The sequence below is a fragment of the Lagopus muta genome, chromosome 13 (assembly GCF_023343835.1).
Source record: "Lagopus muta isolate bLagMut1 chromosome 13, bLagMut1 primary, whole genome shotgun sequence".
NCBI lineage: Eukaryota > Metazoa > Chordata > Aves > Galliformes > Phasianidae > Lagopus > Lagopus muta.
In genome coordinates, this window is record NC_064445.1 from 5,032,881 (window position 1) to 5,053,192 (window position 20,312).

General features: G+C 48.8%; 1 protein-coding gene across 2 annotated transcripts in view; it reads right to left on the minus strand.

The window, feature by feature from the left end:
* The window catches only part of MCF2 (MCF.2 cell line derived transforming sequence), a 49,125-nt gene extending 29,086 nt beyond the window's left edge, over window positions 1-20,039 (minus strand). The window contains exons 1-5 of one of the 2 annotated variants that reach the window (XM_048959472.1): window positions 19,898-20,039; window positions 11,295-11,363; window positions 10,631-10,745; window positions 6,975-7,065; window positions 968-1,087 (exon numbers count right to left, since the gene is read on the minus strand). In XM_048959472.1, coding sequence (XP_048815429.1) covers window positions 968-1,087; window positions 6,975-7,065; window positions 10,631-10,745; window positions 11,295-11,363; window positions 19,898-20,012 — 510 coding nt within the window. In that variant the 5' untranslated portion in view covers window positions 20,013-20,039. Of the gene's footprint in view, window positions 1-967; window positions 1,088-5,155; window positions 5,300-6,974; window positions 7,066-10,630; window positions 10,746-11,294; window positions 11,364-19,897 lie in introns of those variants that run through there. The other variant, XM_048959473.1, reaches the window with a different exon arrangement.
* Between the last annotated feature and the right edge of the window lie 273 nt (window positions 20,040-20,312).

The window sequence follows — 20,312 nt, forward strand, 5'->3', positions numbered from 1 at the left end:
TACATGGATCAAGCCTAGAACTCTCTTACATACGTAAAAATTGAGTTTTCTCTATATGTTGCTTCTTTTCTTATGTTTATAGCTTAACACAGCTTTTACAGATTTGACCACTTTCCTAAGGAATCCCTGATCTTCCAGGTGCTTTCCTTCTTAAATATAAAGTACAGTGAGATACTGCAGTGTGTGCCTGCATATCAGAGCTGAAAGCAGAAGGAATGCAGGTTTTGGCAAGAGATGACAAGTAACCTGGAAAAATATAAAAACTGGAATATGTCACGAAGCACTGGCCATCTTCACCTAAATACACGGGCTTTTTAATATGAGTTTCCAGGTGTCCTGATCCTCCCTGTTACAAGTCATGAATTTTCAAAACTATGGAACTGACAATCATTTTAGAATGATTTCTGAAAAACTCCTATAGGAAAATATTGGTTTGCTTCTGGGAGTTTGTCCTTGTGCCAACCTTAGATTCCATACATGTACTTCTCTTTTCTTAGCTATTACATCCATTAATCAAGGTGGCTATAGAAGCCTTGGAAAGTTTGACTTCAGAATGTAAGAGCATTTCAGTTGCTATTTTAGAAACAAATAGCAACACAGCGTTGGTATGGTGTTGACACTGAGATGAACATGGTGATTACGGGTGGAATCCACAGCAAAAGCTTTGCTAGATGTCTCTTGGCATTTCAGACATTAAAAAAATTCCACAGCATGGTTTTATCCTCCGTGGATGCATAAATCCTTTCGGAGGGGGAAGAATGGACTGATGAAATCACCTGTTCTGCAGGGAATAAACTATGCACAGGCAAGCAGAAAACTGCTACAGGAGAGATTCTGTAGAAATGGAGCAGAAATGGCAGAAACGCTCCAGTCACTCCTCACGTCAGTGCCTTCATGTCACCCCCATCCCAAGGTTCACAGGCAGCCAACAACCACACACAAGGCACAACGCTCCGCACACCCATACCGGTAACTTGAGCAGAAAATCCTCCTGACTAAATCGAAATCCAATGTCAGTGAAGGTGCGCTGGAAAAACCCTGTGGGACGAAGAACCATCACCAAGTGCAGGTTCCCTGGGAATGATGCCTGCAGGAAAACAGAGATAACTTTCAACTGGGGATGCAGGAGCTCCAACTGCTCCCAAACACCTTGAAAAGATGAGCATGCCTTAAACCTGAGGATCTTTTTCTGATTGCCCCCAAGAGCCTTTTCTGAATTCCATCACAGGCTGGACTATGCACTTCCTAATGCAGGTGTGACTTGTCATCTGCTGATGCTGGCCCAGCTCAAGAGCTTGCCTGCTGGGCTCAGATCGCACTACTAGCAGCAATGCTTCTGCAGGCTCACAGCTGTGTGTTTGCAAAAGGTGGTTTAGAGACAAGGGACAATTGCAGGAGACTGTGCAGTCCTACTTCCCTTTTGAACAAGCAAGTGGTTGGCCATGTACCGTGGAGGGCTGCTGGTAGTACATTCTAAAACTAAGTACTGCAGTCAGCATTATAAATGAGGGAATGAAATTCTGTCTTAAAAGTGGAACTTTGAGGGTGATGAGACAGATTGGGAGTGCAAAATTTGTTCCCAAACTTGCTTCACCCATATCTATACCAAGCACATTCTGCTTGCCCCAGCTAATTATCAGGCAACATTTAATTTGTGGTACTATTTCAGAATTTCCTGTCTATGCTACCACTGACTTTTTTTCAAGCATATGTTTTTGGCAGGTGCAATTTTAGATAGAAATCTGCAGAAAGAATGCTTGAGAATGAAAAAGAATTTTTGAGAAGCTAGGAGTCGTATCATTAAATTATGAATAAGCCCATGGTGAAAATAACAGAGTTAATGAAGATGTATCATTTTATCTGAGATCCAAACTAGGCCAGGTTACATTCCTCCCTATATCTGCCTCATTTGAACTTCAGAACCCTAAAGCTGTCAGAGCTGTACATATGAAGACTTCGTGGCTCTCCCAGGTGCAAAGGGACACTAAGTGGTAGGGAGTTCTAATTCTACATCAATATGAAAATAAGTTTTCCTTGAATAGACATACATCTAAATCCACTCAAGAGCACTGGTTAAGCCTTCCCACTACATAAGCACAGCATGTGCATGCCAAGAGCAAGACCATACAGACAATTCCCCATCTCCTGCTCTCTCCAACAGCAGGACCCTGTTGAACAACATGCTCTCCTTCCCAAAGCCCCAGTATGCCAGATGTGATAAAAGAGCACACACCAAGAGTACTGAATATATTTGGATATTTTGCACAGTGCCTTCAAGACAAGGACTGCTCCCATAAACAAACATTAGCATTGTTTGAAAAAGCCATGATTTACAGTTGAGATCTGATATCCATGAACTGCACCACTACTCAATGGCTATGTTTTCTTTTGTAGGAAAGGTCAAGTTGTGGTTTTTTTTTTTGCCTACTACTCCAGTTAGAAATGGACAGTGAGTTAGGATTGAATAAGCCACATAGATTCAATATATTGATCTGCAGCTATTTTAAGTGAGAGCAAAAAATACATATATAGGAAAAAATGTGAATGAAGTGCCAAATTCATATCCTTTGGAAGTCAACGACAACTGTGCCAGGGACAAAGATTTGGCATTAGCTTAAAGAGCAAACCATAAAACACTGAAGAGGTTTACGCTGGCCCAGGCTCTGGGTGCTGTGCCTGTTGTACTCAGCTCAGGGAATGGCTGCTGGCCCTGGGAGGGCAGTAATAGGTACAGCATGGGAGACCTGAGCAATCTGTGCTTATTCAGGTTTGATGTTTGGAACAAAATCTTTCCCTCAGAGGGCAGTGAGTTTCTGGCACAGAGTGCCCAGAAAGCTGTGGGTGTCCCATCTGTGGAAGTGTTCAAGTTCAGGCTGGATGGGGCTCCATGGTAAAGGGTTGGAACCGGGTGGGCTTTAAGGTCTCTTTCAACCCAAACCACTTTGTGATGCTCTGATTCTTGTCAAATTTGGAGACAGCCAAAGGCCTGAACCTGGCCACACAGTCACCAGGCCTCCAGCTTGGAAACAGAGCCTTGTTGAAGGAAGTGTGGCTGAAAGGCTGCAGGAGATGCCGGTTCAGCATCCTGCTTCACCGCCTGTTTAATTACCTCTAAAAGGGAGATCAGCTCTGCTGCAACACACAGGCCCTGCTGCAGGACGCAGCTCTGTCTGAAGAAGTCCACCTCTGACACCCTGCTCAGCTCAGGGTTCAGGAACTTGAGCTTCCCGTATTAGCAGAGAGAAAGCTATGGGATGCTTCCAAGAACCTGGAGCGGTTTCTCATTTTGAGGCTGAGAAAATTCCCTGCCTGGGATGCAGAAAGCCCTCACTGAGGGAAGCACCACCAGAACTGGCACCACCAGAACTGGCACAACCCTGTGAACGTTCTGAATGAACTGAATATTTACAGCATGAATATTTCACTGGAAAGTATCTGGCAAGCTCAGCACTACCCATAGAAGCTGGCTGCCTCTCCCACCTCCCCAGGCTGGGCCCAGCAGTGCTGCTATAACCAGCCCTGCCTACTGCTGGCTGCACCGCCTGGCCCTGAGGTGTGAAGCACCTCTTCAAGAGCATAAGTGTCTTGGGACACCGATGGTTCCATGACTACAGGACACCAGCAGGTGCTACAAAACACACAAGACCATAACCTGACATACCTGCTATGGAGTAGATTCTGACTTGAAACCACTTCATGCTCCATGCATATACATCTGTATTTCTTTTGACATTTGATACACTTCAGCCAGAGGTAGCTGCATTTCCAGGATGGGTTACTTGTTTTCCCTTTAGTTTAGAAAGTGCTAGTGGGTTTCTTAGATGCTTCCATATACGCAAGACCAAGGTCAGCATTTCTGAGTTGTTAGAAAACAAGAAATCCTGCTCTGCAAATGACACCTTGTGTATTTCAAGCATGGAAAAAAAAAAAACCAAGCAAAAAAATAACTGCAGAAAGACAGACAGCTACCAATGAATCCATGCCCTCCTGCAGACTTAAGAGGAAGGATGAAAAGTTAAAAATATAGATAGACAGACAGGCAGACTAATAATTCCTCTGAGATAACTTTCCTGAAGGGACATCGTGTATTTCTCTTGCTGCTACGATTCTCATTCATCCAAGGGCTGAAGTCCAAAGCTCTGCAAACTGAGCTCTGATAATACTGAAGTTAATGGGGAGGTGGGCAGACCAACAAAACCCACCAAAAATGTTCCCCATAATATAATCAAGAAAGCAATGACAAAAGGGTCTTAAAATTTGCCTTGTGCTTTATCTTAGGACACTGAAAAGAATTTGTGCATAATAAACCACCTAAAAGAATCCTCTAAACTCTTTGCCTTTTGGTATTCCTCTGCGGAGTGGGAAAGACAGAAAACTATCAGGTACCCAGCAACATCCCAGGAGCATTCCATGGCAAAGAACACATTCAGGAAACTCCCCATCCTGAGCACACAGGCGTGTATGTTTTAAGGCCCCGCATCAGCAACTGCTTACATGCACGCTCAACTACAATAGAGCTGTTGTAGTCAATATAGGTGAGCTGGGTTAATGCAGCACAGGAAAGGACACACTGAAAGCATTGCAGTTATTAACTCCTTACCGAATAGCTTAATATATTTAACGTGGTTTTACATAACGTTAAGACTGGCTTTCTGAGGACACGTTCCCTGCAGTTCACTGGGCCATCGGTGAGGCTGGAGGTCAATAGACCGAAACAAAAGTAGCGCCCGCCGGTGACTTTGTTTCAGAGCGACTGGAATCGAAGCTAACGGTCCTTATGCGGATGCTGAAGTTCACGACTATCTTCCGTCCCTTAAGGTAGCAACCACACAGCAATAACGCCAAGCAGGGCCAACTCCAGCCTCACCTCCCCGACAGCCAAAACGCAGCTCCGGAGCGCCGTGCCGCCTTGATTCCAGCGGGCTGCACGGCCAACCCCGAAGACGCCGCGAGCACCGGCGCCGAGCAGCAGGTCCCGCCCGGCCCTCTGGAGGCTTCCCCCGGCCGCCCGCACCGCGGACGGAGCCCCGCCGCCCGCCGGCACTCGCATCGCTGCGGAGCCGCGCGAAGGTCGCGGGTGCGGCGCGTCTGCAGGCGCCCCCACGGCGCCTTTCCCCGCGATGCCGGGCCGTTCCGCGGGCACGCAGCGCCTTACCGCATTCCTCCGCGGCCTCCTGCCGCCCCGCGCGGGGCTCCCCTCGGCCATGGCCCCGCGGCCGCAGCGCTGCGGCGGTTCCGCAGAGGGACGCGGCGGCCCCGCTCCCTGCTTCCCGAGCGCCGGCTTCGATTTAAGGTGGAATGCCAAAAATCAGCCTCGGAACGGGGCCGGCTGCCTTCCGCCACGACCGAGCCTGGGCGATTGCACCACAGCTTTCACCGTTCTGGTTTGGTGGTTTTTTTTTTTTTCCCTCCCTGCTGCTCTCTGAAGCACGCGTTCTGAAGTTGATTAAGATTTCGTGTGCGAAGGAATGCAGTCCGTAGCAAAACCTACGGCTTGAGCCTGCTGGCAGGGTCTTGCTTTCCAAAGCAATGGCACAAGCATGAGCCCGTGCAGTCAGTACAGAATGGCATACACAAAGGAGTTAAACAAAAATCTGTATTCTGATAAAAAAAAACACCCTGGATCAGATGCATGACTGCAGAGCTGCATATCCTTATGCTGAAAAAATAGGGCACTGTATTTCAAATGCAGCTCATTTGCACTTCTTTATTCCAGAATGATGCAAAGATCAGAAATGCAGCATGCATTACAGTTTGACTGCAAGTAAATCAGGATGTAACCTTTTGTGTTACTGGCACAAAGCAAGTCCAGCAGAACCCCTCCTGGTCACTAAGATGGCCTTCCAGGGCTGGGCCCTCTGGTTTTTAAGGCGAGCTTCCCAACTCTTGTCATTTAGCAGATTCCTGCCCTCTGCACACAGCTGTGCTGCAGTATTTGCACACACAGCCCTGATACATCCCAGGCAAAGCTGCTGCTCTGCGTGGACACAGGTACACTAATAGGGTGTGCACTCAGAGGTCACACAGTAATTATGTTTCCTGATGAAACACGAGATGAATGGCACTTCTGTTTGAAGCCACAAATTAGGACAGACAGGATTTTTGGTGCTTGAAACTTCCAAACTATGCAAAGCACCGACATCACCCTTAAAGGAAGCTCCTGGAACTCCCACTGGTTCAAACACCAGCAGCAGAACTGAATTCTGATGATCGCTCTAAGGAATTATTCTCTATTTTTCAAATGCTGCCTTTTCTCTCATGATGTGTGCAAATTCATGTTGTAAAGTTCAGAAGTGAAAAAAATAAATAAATAAATAAAATACAATCAAATACTGACAGCAGTACATTATGCACAATGCAGAAAGGTAATGGCAATCCTTCCTTCCACTGGATGCTATGAGCAAAATGCCACTAAGGCCAAGTCCAGCTGGACCAGGAATGCCGTGCTCTGGTTCCCCATGGCTCAATGTGTTGGTGAGTAGCAGAAAACTTGCTTCATGTTCAGAACAGGCAGCACAAAAAGTGAACGCAGGGGTGCATGTTTAAAACAGCTTTTCCACCCCAAGTCCACAAACAAATAGCTGTACAGCTTGTTTTAACAATCCAACCCTTTCAGTCACTGAAAATTAGGTAAAATATACTCTCACTAATAACCAGTGTCTAGAAAGAATATATATGAAGCCAAATTCTCCACCCAACAGAATCACAGAATGTGGCAGAAAACACATTTGGACCACTAAGGGAAAGTACAAAAACAAGCAAATGAATTGGTTTAATGCTCAAACAGCTCATTTATGCATTCAAATGAGGCACAGAGCCATGACTGAATTAATCACAGGGCCATAAAGCAAAATGCTACCGAGAGAGAAAGCACAAGCATTGTTGCTCCCAATTCCTGATGCTTTCTGAAAGTGGCACAGAATGAACACAGCGACTCCGTACCTTGAAAGAAATTACCATTAAAGAGGACTTACTGCAATTTTTTGGAGAGTCATTTTGACAGATGTCCACGTGTCCAATCTTCTATCCAAGATTAGGATAAATTTGGTGTCCGACTCACGTTGACTATGGGATTGAAAATAAAAAAAAGTAAATGAATGACATTGTGAGGGAACGTGACTTTGTTCCCTGTCCCACCTTCTCCCCTATTCCCAAAAAAACAATCCCAAGAATACAGAAAACAAAGCCCATTCTGACATTTCCACAGGTGTGAGACAACCACAGAACGGCTGGGGTTGGCAGGGACCTCAGGGTCACTCAGTCCCAACCCCCTGCTGCAGGCAGGGCTGCCACCCGCTCAGTCAGACACTGGGTCAGGTTCCCCAGGGCTCCATTCAACCTGGCCTCAAACACCTCCAGGGATGGAGCGTGCTGCCAAAATACATTTGAAAATATTTCCTAGACCAGACTCCAGCAGAAATTTGGGAAGTCCACCTCGTGGCTGAAGCATTGCCTCTGCTATCTGCGCATCAAAATCCTTTATGCTGGTTTGAAATCCCCTGAGGAAGTGGAGAGCTCTGGGGATCCACGTGCTGCAGTGTGACCCAGTGCAGAGGTGAACTGTGACTGTAACAAATACAGCCTTGTCAGGATATCTGGTCGCAGCTCCACCAACAGACACACCAGGGGCACCTCCAACTGCAAACTGGAGTTGTGTTTGCTCAGGGTAAGGGCACACCATCCCTACAAACACATGCTATGGATGTGTTAGGTCAAGCTCAAAGTGCATAGGTTTTGTGCTTTTAGGCAATTTATGCGTTGTCATTGAGGCATACCAGAAAAGAGCAGAGAAAATAAATACTGTGTTTTACACATAGGTCACACACAAAACCTTGGCACATAACAAAGTGCGAGGTAAGCTTACACACTGTCATCTGGAATCAAGCTTAACCTTTCAGCCAAAAGCCTATTTTAGCCAAATTAGTTTTGGCAACATGGAGAAGTCTTTGCACCTTTATGTCAGGAAATCCCCAGCAAGAGTTTAGTAACAGTAGCAGGTGGGAGAGGGCCAAAACGATCCTTCTGTGTGAGGCTAGTTTTGATAATGAGGATAGAACTGCTTGATTTTCCAGTGTACAACTCTAAAAGGCAGGTCCCTGCACAACAAGACAGCATTTCCCAGCCCTTGGCAGTATTAAGACACATACAGCAGTTACACAGCACTGCCGTCACTGTAATAAACCCCCTCAAAAACAACACCAACAAACCCAGAACACAAGCAATTCTGAAAAGGCAGCCAGACCTCAACACAATGTCAGTTCACCAATGCATGCCCCAGTACATCATTCAGTCCGGACAAGGTTACATTCAGTGAGCAGCCTCTCAGTAAGCTCATCTACTTTTATCAGTTCCCTTACATACACAAAGAAGCAAGTTCTGAGCTGTACAAAAGCCCTGAAATCTACTATGGGAAATTTTTAATTTACTTTAGGGCAAACAGAGCAAGCCTATGGCTGTTTGCAATCCAGGCCTTGCGGGTTGATCAGATTCCCAGTCCCATGATGTACCTTTCAGACTGACAAGAAAAATAAATCAATGCATTCTCACAAGTGCTTGCAAGAGGCAGCTTTATTTGCATCCAGCAGCATATGATGGAGATGGATAACCAGACAGAGGCTTCCTGTCACTTTTTTCCTTACCCCTAATTTTGTGTGTGTTGCAGGACGCACCAGACAAAAAATAAAACTTGGGAGCTTTTGCAGGAGGACTTGAAATTGGATCTCTGAGTCTGTAGCTGGGAAGCTGCTCACTGGGCTGGGAGGCTGCTGGTGGATCAGAGCACACCCCAGCACTCACTGCATGGTGCTGCTACTCCGAATCGTTGTGGTTTCACTGCTCCGTGTGGCCAGCTGTGGCTCTATGTCACTTCAATATGACAATGCAAGTGAAATACGTAAAGTTTGCCTAAATGACTAAAAGCTGCATCATCAGGATCACTGTTAGGGTCACCTTTCTGCAGAGATTAGGATTTGTCCCTTTCTCCTGTGCCTCTCCTTCAAGCACACCAATGTGCAGTGCTGTTCAGCAAAGCCCATCCCTCAGCACACAGCCCACCACGTGTATTTTGACTGGGGTGCATGGAATGTGAGAACACACTGCTCCTCTTTCTGTATCATCATTCTGTATCATCTTCTCTATTGTTTTTCTCTACAGCTTTTCCATACAACCATGTCCTGCATCATGGTCTCAGGAATCCCAAAATCGAATTAATTGAATACAAAACTCAGCTTCCTCCTGGCTCTGTCACTAACACGCTCACCTTACTGAGCAAAGAACAGCTTCCAGCTGGCAACTCCAGGAGAAGCAGTCCATGAAATTCAGCTCCCTAAAATACTACCGACCTGACATCCCATGTGGTTCCCACAGACTGGTGTCAGCAGGACAACCCATAGTCATTGCTGCTGATAACAGATGAACGGCGTGGTGCATGTGGTTTTGATAAACCCATACCCATCCACAGGCACATGGCAGGGAAGTGCCTGTGTATTACAGCTCGTTCTGTACAGCTCATTCGTTTCAGGCTCCAGCATTGTTAGAACAGCCAGGTACTGAAGCAGGCTGAGATGGCAGTAGGAGGACTAGAGAAGCATGATTAAAGTGGTTTTACAAATAACACACTGAGCACGGTTGAATCACCAGCAAGCTCTCAGCTCTCATTAGTTTCTTGATTGAGTTTGACCTATTACAGGGACAGCAAGACTGCTAATCATGCTAACGCCAGGGTGTTTAAAGTCACATGGAATAAAAAGCCCTGAAAGATTCAGGTAGAGAAGCACACACACAGCCAGGGGCAACCTGCCCAGCAGGACAGGAGGGAAAGACCCCTCTGCAAGCCTGACCCAGGAGGAGCACAGCTTCACACTAGATCAAGAAAGAAAGAGAGACCAGAGGCCCTTTTCATTCCTGCAGAGGTGGCAAAACAGACAGCACTTCTCCCGAGGCAGCTGCTGATGGAAAGCTCCCATCTAGCTGCTGTCAACCTACTCTCCCTGAAGGAAGAAATTTGCCAAAACAGGCATTATTCAAGGAAATTAAGCATTCCAGGTAACTGAGTCAGGCTCAGCAGCAAGAAGTGGGAGCGCCATCAATCTGAGCACAGAGCCCTGCATGTGGTCGGGACAGATTGCTGGCTGCTTAACCCTGGGATATGGGCACATAATGGAGCTGCAGCACGCTGCTGAGTGATCGGGTGTAATGGGGACCCCAAATGGCTTTGTTCCTGTAATTATTCTCTTCCTTTGGTTACATTTCTCTTTTCCACAGTAATGACTCTCTATTTGTACACGTCGCAGTATTGCTCTGGAGAGGAATGGCATATTTAAGCAGTGACACATGTCAAAGTTTAAAAGAAAGCTTGTTGCTAATTAGAAACTTAATAAACTGAACTGATGATACATGCAGGCTGGCAAGTAATAAGGATGATGTCCACTTTTTATCTGCAGTTACTGGCACATTAAATACCACACCTGGACACCGCAAGAGCTTGCAATTAATTGCTTGTCTTCTCCCCTGCCCTAGGAGCTGAAGACATCCCTCATGCCCACGCACAGCATTAAGCTGAAGATATTGCACCCGGCCCAGGTCAGATTGACACTGCCCATCACAGGAGAGACAGAAGGCAGCCACATACCTCGGGACTGATGTCAGGTATGTTAAGACTTTAGTTACAACATCCTCAGGCACATCGTTGAAGCGAGAGTTGTCAGGCAAGGTGATGATCCAAGCCTTGTCCTTCCCTCGGCCACCTGGAAGGAAGACAAGAGTTCTTCTGTGGGTGTTTTCTGGGAGAGCCAGCAGCAAAATCCAGGTGCACAATCCAGGTCAAAAAACACCCCACCAGCCTATAGCCTATGTTATTACAGAGGGTATTTACATCACCAGAACAGCCAAAGTAGGTCAGATTCTGGCACTGATTTCAAGCACAACACCCATGCACAGGTGGTAGAAGCAAAACTACTTGGTACCAGATATTTCCTTTATTTGTTGAGCACACTTTACATGAGACAGAAGTCAGAAATGCAAGGAAAACCCATGCACACTGTTCTCGAGCTTACACATTTCAAAGCAAAATATTTGCAAAGCTTTGAGCATTTTGAAGGAGCAAGTATTGCACAGAGACAGAAATCTAATACATTCTTTCGAGCCGCCTCAATATTTTATTAACAGCATTTCTGGTGGCAATGAAGACTGCTTGACAGATAACATCCCGTATGGAGTATCACTTTGCCAAGCAGTTCATCTGGAGTATTTAATTACAACATGAGGAGAGAACACGGAAGGCTCCTGCTACTCACCAGAAAGAAAAGCAAACTGCTTCATCAACTCGTCACTGATGTCCTTAGCACAGATGGGTGCTGTCGTTTCTGAGGGAAAAAAAACAAATGCAGCAGTCAAAAAGAGAGGAACAAATCAAAAGCAAACACATCTATCAACGTGTTAACACAAAAGTGGGACTTACACCAAACGCAGTTTCCCTAAACTAGGGAAGAAAGTCTGCAACAAAGGATTTATGGTTTTCTATTGACTCTAACAGGGTGAATGCCACAACTCTGCAGTAAATTTATTCTATCAAACTGCTTGGGATGCTGAGAGTGCTTCTCTCAACAGAGAATTCCTCATGGAACTTTCATACTTTGCAGTTACCAATCGTACCCACCTGTATGGCAGTGCTTTCCAGCCACAGATGTACCTGAGGCTGAGCAGCCAGGACCGCTGCAGTCAAGGTTGGGGTTTTCATGCTGTCACATTTCTTAACTTACAGCAAATAAGCTTCTGGAAGCAGCTGGGCTATTTACAGCTGGCATGGGGCCACCTGCACTGCAAAGGCTGTTGTTCTTATGTTCACTATTAGAACTCTTTTTAATCAAATAATGGGAGAGGCTGTTTTAATATCACATTTAGCACACCGTGACCATTTCAGTGGCAGTGAAGCACATCAGAACAATATGCATAATTTTACCTTTCACTGGGAAAAGCAAACAGAAACCAGACTCACTGAGCACACGGGCATTATTCTGGATTATCTATAAATGGAACACGAGCTGAAAATTAAACATCTTTGTTCCCACAAGGAAACATTTTGAAACATCTATACACATTAAGGACCTTTTGCTTTCTGATAATTACATTTTAAACATTAATTGTTTTAGGGAGCCAGTCCCAAGGAGCGTTCTGTTGGCTGTCCTAAATCACATTGGCCAATACTTCAGCATGTTCCACCGTAATCAATATTTATTCTATTTCACTTGTTCCCAAAAGCTTTCTGGTCACTTTGACTTTACCTAAGGATTTCTCAAGCACTGCTTTGGCTGAGCTGCAGCACGGCAGCCCCAGGGGGCATTAAGCACACTCTGCTGTTGGCCCTCCACGCCACCCACCTGTTCCCTTCTGTTACATGCACACGTAGACAAAATAAGTTTTTTTGTTGATGAGGGACTGGCACTCGTTCTTGATTTCAACAGGCCTTAGAGTAAGCTTTGGTAAGGAAGAAGTTTGTTTTGCAAAGACATTTCAAGTATTTCTTGCTCATTAAGCTGACTGCTTCACCTAACTTGGGGGAAAGCAGTGGTGATAACTTTCTTCTGTACTTGTTCATGTCAATATTTTCATACTGATAAGAATCACATGAATAAGTTAATGAGCTCCAACACATGGAATATACGACAACAAACACACTGGCCTTGGAAAACAGAGAAGCCCCAAGGCCAAGTGCATGTTTATCTTGGCTGCCTCTGGAAGGTGTGGGGCTGTTCAGCAGCAGTGTGTACATTTCCAGTCCAGGTAAAGCTCATGGCACGGCCCACACCTGGTGTTTGCTCTCCTGAAGATGCAGCCACTGGGACAGTGGGCGACAACACAACACCCATGTGTGCCTCATGTGCACAGCACTAAAGCCAAACACAGTTGCAGGCTTACAATAAACAGCTTTTGTTTGCTATTCTGTAGTGATAAAGAAGGGGAAATAGAATCATAGAATTGTTAAGGTTGGAGAAGATCTCCAAGATCCCCAAGTCCAACCCCAGCCCACCCCCACCAGACCCACAACCACGTCCCTCAGTGCCACACTTCCACTGCCCTGGAACCCCTCCAGGGACCCCATCACCCCCTGGGCAGCCTATGCAAACGTCTCACCAATTTTTCTAAGAAATTTTTCCTAACCATCAACTTGAAATGCTGGTGCCAAGCATCTTCCAGGCCACACGGCCAAGTCCACAGCATACTGTGAAACTGCATTGGATGGAATTCCCTCCATGCTTTGAGAGCTGTGGTTTCCAGGTTCACAGAAAGCTTCATTCTTGACTTGAACACGCAGACGGAGGCCCAGAATCCTGCAGCATCATTATGAATTCGAGTTTCTTGCTTTGCAATGGATCAGGTTTTCGGAAGGGAGCATTCAGCACAAACAGAAAAATCAGGTCCTTCCAAGCGGTCTCAAGTTGAACACCCAAAATTTAACTCCATTGAGGGAGAACTAGTGAAGTCTGGGGGAGCACCTCCCCTGCAAAGCCTCACCATCTCAGCAGGCAGGGCAGCCCAGAGGAGCAGCAGCTGCCCTTGGTGAGGTCAGAGCACAGTGGGCTGATGGCATTCTCTTAGAGCTGCTCCTCAGCCAACTCATCCCTGGTGCTTGCTCTGCATTTGTCATCAAATGCATCTTCCTCGAGAAACGTTGGAGAAAAATCAAGGGATTTGCATGTTGCTGTGCCCATGACACAGCAGTTGGATGCTGCAATCCTATACAGAAGAGCAGCCTTTGCTGTCAAATATTCACCTCTGAGACAAAAGCAGTGAAAGGCAGCGGGGAATCAATCATATCCAGCTTTTAGGGTCTTACTGAAAGCAAACAGCACCTAAACCATACACTGTCATAGCAGTGCAGCAACTGCAACGGCATTCAGAAAGAGGACAGCAGTCATCTGGGTCCAAATTCACTCACGGAACACAGCAGCCAAGAGATTCAATTAAACTCCCCAGTGCTTTGCTGTCTGGTAACTATTGTTTTCTTTTCTATTCTAAACTTTGCAGGTCCATAGCATCTGCAGGCAGCAGCTGTGTAACGCATCTGCCAAGGCAGTGTAACAGCGCCTTACATTTTACAACATTGGCCAAGTATTGTTTGCAACTACAAAATACGCTTGGAGATAGCTTTGTTGTGAATGAATAATAGCTCTTCCTGCGAGTGTTGCTGGGTAGCCTAGGAAACAAAACTGAACCAAATTAAATGACAAGCGTAAAGGATCACGTTGAGCTTCTCCGTGATCTACTTGTTCTCTGTTTTCTGTCCATTTGGACGTCTACACCCAAAGCAAAAAGGTTGATTTGGTGTCAGGGGAACGCGCAAATGAGCATATTTGTAATCTATTTCCATATCCCCTGGAGACTTTCTGGGTTAACTGTGGTCATCAACCAGCATCTGGTGTCACAGCATGTTCCACCACAGCCCCAAGTGTAGAGAAGGCCCACACAAAGCAGTGACAGCCACAGAAAGGTGCTGTGCTTGGGCAGCCTCAGTGAGGACTCCTCCAGGCTGACAAGGGAACTCATGTCTGTGGCCAGCATTGCTGGGAGCTCCCAGACAGCTGCTGGAGCACGAGCTGGGCTGGGGTATGAGGATTCAGCCCTGCCTTATCTGGCATGCACAGGAGTTGGAACAGAAATCGCTCAGAGCAGAGCACTCCATCTCTCAACCCAATGCAATGCAATGAATGCTGTCTCCACCTCTCCTGTTGAAGTTGTTCTGCGTTGCAAAATTAAATATTCATTGAGGCAAAGAATGGCAACACAGCCCTACAGCCAGGCAGAAGGACCAACACAGCAGCCTGCCATTTGCCCTGATTCAGTCTGGATAACCATACCCCATCCCATAGCTGTAAAGAAGCACTCAGAAGGAGCGAGCCTGCAGCCCAGTACTCAGGAAACTCACTCTGGATAAGCATCATGTGAAATGTAATCACCTGCAAAAGCCCAGGGGTTCCACCAGGAGGAAGGGAAGAAATCCATGCCACAGCAATGGAGGGAACATCTTGCTGCAGGAGATCCAAGTCCTTGGGGCATCCCAGCCATCAGCTGCTGAGCTTTCCCGCTTGAATAATTTCAAAAAATTCTGGATTCAATCCAGTACACAACAAGAACCATTGTTACCCTTCCTACCAGCCATATCCAGAAAGCAGCGTGGAGGGAGATGCTAGAAAGAACATCCTCTCACCCTGTCTATAAAGTGCCCTCCCGTGCACAGCCCGCTGGTGGGAAGAGCCTGCACAAAGCCTGCACAGCAGCACTGTGCCCACTGAGGGAGCTTGCAGCTGGCTGCAGGGCACAAGCAGTGCAAGGACAGCAGGCACTCCTGCATCCCCTGTGCGTTTCCCCAAGGAAGTTTACACCTGGATCCAGCCTGATGCCTGCACCTGTCCCAGGCTGAGTGCAGCAGGGCAGGCATGGGCGCACGCAGCAGCCTGGCCATGGGCCAGCAGTGTGAGGCTGCTGGTTCTGCTCGTGCAGTTCAGCACAATGTCTTCCTTAAGGAACATATAGCAGATAATAGGACATTGTGCTGCTCGGAACATAAGGCCCATTGTGTTTACAAAAGGCTTATTTGCAGGACCTGGTTTGGGCAGAGGACTGACAGCTGAGGTCTGGAGGCCCCTTCCTGGTTCTGAGACAAAATTCTTCAGTAGCTGGGAGTAAATCCTGCTGCGGTCACATTTGCAAGTGATCTATGCTGCACGCATAACCTTCGGTTGTTTCTAACATCAGCCACGCAGCTCTGATCCACCTCAAGCCATGCACACTATGCCCAGGCACATCCAGCAGCTCGCAGCCCCAAATCATGCCACCACTCCCCAGGCCAGGTGAGTGACACAGGAAAGCCATTAAAATATGGATGGCAGAAAGCTTCTGTACCTGGAATGCCTTGAGCCCCAGTACCCACCGCGGTGCCGCATGGGGACAGCCCCTGTCCCACAGCCATGGGCTGCTGACTGCTTACCATCACAGCCACACCACATGCAAACCCATTGCACACCTCTCAACAAGCCTCAGTCCACGTGGGTTTCTCAATCCACGTGGCTCCCAGGCGTCTGACAGAGGAAGGAGCTGCAGCCACACACGCCCAGCATCAGCATGGGGGTGGCACAGAGCTCAGAGCTGGCAGAAGCAAAATGCAGGGTGCAGACGGGACAGATCACACCAGAAGCATCACCGCAGGTGGGAAACAGAGGCAGGAACATCTGGCTCGAGCACCTCAAATCCACCCAGGGATTCAACAAGCGTTAGAAAGCCCCAGGAGGGTTAGTGCATCACTGTGCTGGATGCCCCTTGACTGCACCTGGCTCAAGGACACCTTAAATTATCCTCTGTCAGAGCAGGCAGTTTTTTAAGGAAAGGTTCCAACTGCAAGCTTGTTCTTTTGCTTTTCCCCAAGCACCCACTCCGGCGGAGTGTAGGAGGCAGGATATGGCACCAGATGGTCCTCCCTGACCCAGTGCCTGTATTTCTCCTCCAGGGCCTCCCAGGGCTCCACTGCAGAGGATGCTGCAGCTCAGGCACAGATCCCACACCTGGGAGCAGCCACCAACATCTGAGAAACTGAACAGCAAAAAAAGAGTGAATCCTCTTTGAAAGGCTTCAGATTTATAAAGAATGATGACATGAGTGGAAACATAGAAGAAAATGCTACATTGTGGTCACTGAGCATTCCAGCTGAGGGGGATCTCCCCCAGCCAGGAGCAAACAGCGGGCAAACTGCAGCAGCTCTGCTCACAAAAGGCCAGCTGAAAGCAAACCAAACTACAGCCAGGCTTACACGTTATCTCCTGTTATTGCTGCAGCTCCTAACATGGGGGAACTGAGCACTGGGTGCTTGGGTCTGCTCACATCCAAGCAGGCAGCCTGCTTCCTCGCATCACCCCTAACTAAGCAAAAATGGGGAGAGACAGAAGGCAGCTCAACCATACGTGAATTTGCATCTATTGCAAGAAATGTAATGAAAGTTTCTCAACACCCACCCTGGTGGATTCAAACTCAGTGTGGGAGTTGAGAAAATTTAGCTCCTCAAATTTATAATCCTTATGAGCTCCAGCGTGTTCTTGCTTCTCTCCTGCTCCCCATTTCCGTCACTCTGCCCTTGTGCAGGCTCAGCACCAGGTGCTGCACACAGCAGCTCCATGCTCGCCTGCCAGCTGTCCACCAAAGCTGTGCTAGCAGTGATCACCTCCCAGGCAGCGCCATCGGCCTCCACCACACATTGCTTTCAGCACAAAGGACTTCCCAAGCAGGCTGCTGCAGAGCCAAATAGCAAGTATATGCATCAATAACTGCACATCAGCATCCAGTACCGCAGAAGTGTTGGTTTTTCCAAGCCAAATTCCAGCTTTGTGCACCAACAAAGTAACTCATTGTACGTGTAATAGCAGTAAATCCTCGAACCTGAGAACACCTGCTTAGAAACCAGGAATTAAGCGCAGGGAAGTCACTGGAACAATGTATTCACTTTCACAGCCCACAGAGCAAGGAAACCAAATTGTACAGCTGGGTTCCCACAACGGCATAACCTGGGAACTCTGCTGCAATTTCAGGAAACTAAAAACAATTGCCCTCAATTGAAAATGCTCAATTCCGTCCTTCCCCCACTAAGCAAAAGCCCATATTCAAAGCCAGACTGCTTTTCCTGCAGCAGGAAGAGGTTGGCAGCACAGGAACAGCCCAGTGCTCCTGAGTGACCCCATCCCCAGGGACAGCCCCACAGCTCCCCAGCAAGGGCAGTGCATTGGAAGGCTCTTCTTCTTTCCCCCACCGTTTAACACCTCGGTTCCTCCCCTCCCACACAGCCCTGCTGTCACTTCTGTCATTGCACATGAATGATGAACGGTTAAACCACAGTTGTAGCAAACGTGACTGATGGAGAGGAAGCTCATCCCACGTTCCCTGGCCCCATTGCCAGCGTCCCACATCCCCTGCAGCACCGGGGCAGGTCGGGTGACAACAGCACTCTGCTTCCACAGGGCATGAGCTCTACACACGTGTAAGGCTCCGTCAAGGAAGGAAGAGCTCCAAAATCCTTGGGATGTGTGCATCTAACTGTATGGCAATACGGGAGGGAGTAAATAACCTCATGCTGGAAATAAGCAACAGGTTTCCAGTACTGATGTATAAAGAGAAATAAAGCACAACCCCAGATAAGGCTCAAAAAATCAGTGAGGAGGGAACAAACCCCCTGATTTAATAATATCTCATGACTTTGGGGAACTTTAGTCAATTTTGTATCTTTTTTCATGCCTCATCTTAAGAATCTATGTATATCCCACATCATATATCCAGACCGTGCAGCTCTAGTCATACAGCTGTGCCTTTGGGGAGACATTCTGATATTACAGAGGTCATCTGCCAAGAGCAGCTCACCAGGATCCCCCCAGTATCCTGCTCCTACGAAACGCCATCTGTGCCCCATTTGTGTGCCAGCAGCCCCTGTGCAAGCACTGTGGGTGCTCCGTCACCAACATCAGCACAAGGAGGATTGGGACTGTTGTATTTTCTATCACTGCCATTCAACGACATCCTCTGTCACAATGATCACCTCTGTGCTTCCCCATCGCATTCACAGATGCAGAGTGGCATAGGGCAGTGTGTGATGGGAGCTGAGGGTGCTTTGAGGAGAGCATTCCCGAGAGCTGCTCCCAGGAGCAGGGGATGCTTTGCTAAGTCCACACCTGCGGCCTTTCCTCCTGATCAATTCCTCCCGTGTCTTATGCTGCTCTTTGCAAAGAGGTCAAGGGAACTGGAACGGAGCTGTAAGCCTTTTTTGGGTCAGTGTGTCTTTCCTGTGCCTGGCACGGCTCCAAGCACGCTGCCAGCTGTGAGCTAATGAGGAGTAACGAGCGTCTTCATCTCCCAGCAAGGTATGCATCCTCCAGTGGCAATGGAGTCACCCAGGATGCCACCACCTTCCCCAGCCATTAAAGACCTCCCCGCAGAAATCCAAAAATCTGTTCTCCCCGCAGATAAACAGAACAACAAAAAAGAAGTCAATGCTGCAGTGTATGAGCAGATCATTGTCCATCAAAGGACGCATTGTTGAGGCACAAGAGCAGCGTACAGCCCAGGGCAGCGGGTCAGGCTGTGCCCTGCCATTATGGAACTACAACCCAGCACATCCTGCAGCTTTGGGCATCCCCTGACGTGGGGTCTGGCAGTGCTGAAGGCCCAGGGATGGGGCACGAGGCTGACACCAGCCACACGTGCTCTGCACACACTGCTGCTTTGCTACTTTGGAAGCTCAGGAAGGGCACATCACCATCCTGAGGCTTCACAGAGCCTTCCTCAGTTGCAGCTGTGGGAAATTGTAGAGGGGGGCACCTTTCTGCTTATCAAAGCCCATCTCCTCACTTCAGGTTCATCTGGAGCAACGCATTCCAATAACAAATAGATGTCAGCAGCACAGAGTAGCACAGCCTCTCCTTGAAGGGAATGAAGCCACTCAGCACCGGTAATGTGGCCCACAGAACCAAAAAGCCCAGCGTCCCCGTATCAGCCTGTGCAGAGCCCACCGGAGCCTTCCCGGATAGGCGGAGTTCAGCGCCCGCAGCACCGCGCCCGCATCCCTCTGCTGAACTCGCACTTTCCGTGCGAGAGAAGTTACCACCTGTGGGCTCCTCTCGGTGCCCGCCCGGAATAGACCCAGCCGCGTTTAAACGATCTCCATTAAGAACGTGAGCGCAGCTCCACAAATAGACCCGGCCCGCGGCGGGGACAGCCCCGAGTCCGCACGGAGCCCGCGCGGCGCCCCGAGCCGAGACCCCGCGGGGCAGCGGGCGGCAGCGGACAGCACCGCGCAGCTGCGCCCCGCCGCCCCCCGGACACCCGCAGTCCTTCGGGGAACCGATCCCCGCACCCCGGGACTCACCGGCGGCGGCGGCCTCCAGCAGCGCGGCGGCCCGCAGCAGGCAGTAGTAGCGCTCCATCTCCCCCGCCGAGGTACCCCCCGGCGGGGGCCCGGCCGGGGCCGGCGCCAGGGCCATGCCCCGCGGCAGCGCTCCCCCGCCGGCCGCGCTCCGCCGCCCCGAGCCCGAGCGCCGCCGCCGCCGAGGCGGGGCTGGGGAACTGGGAGCCTCCCCTGCCCGCCCCGAGCCCGCCCCGCCGGGCCGCCCGCCCCGCCTCCCCCGCCGTCTGCCCGGCGCTGCTCCCCGCGTCCCGCCCTGCCGTGTTGTGCCCGGCGGTGCTGCGTCGCCCTCGGCCGTGCAGGGGCTGCCCGCGTCGGGAGCGCTGCGGCCCCGAAGGTGCCCGGGGCGCGCAGGCCGAGCGCAGTCGTTGTTTCTCAT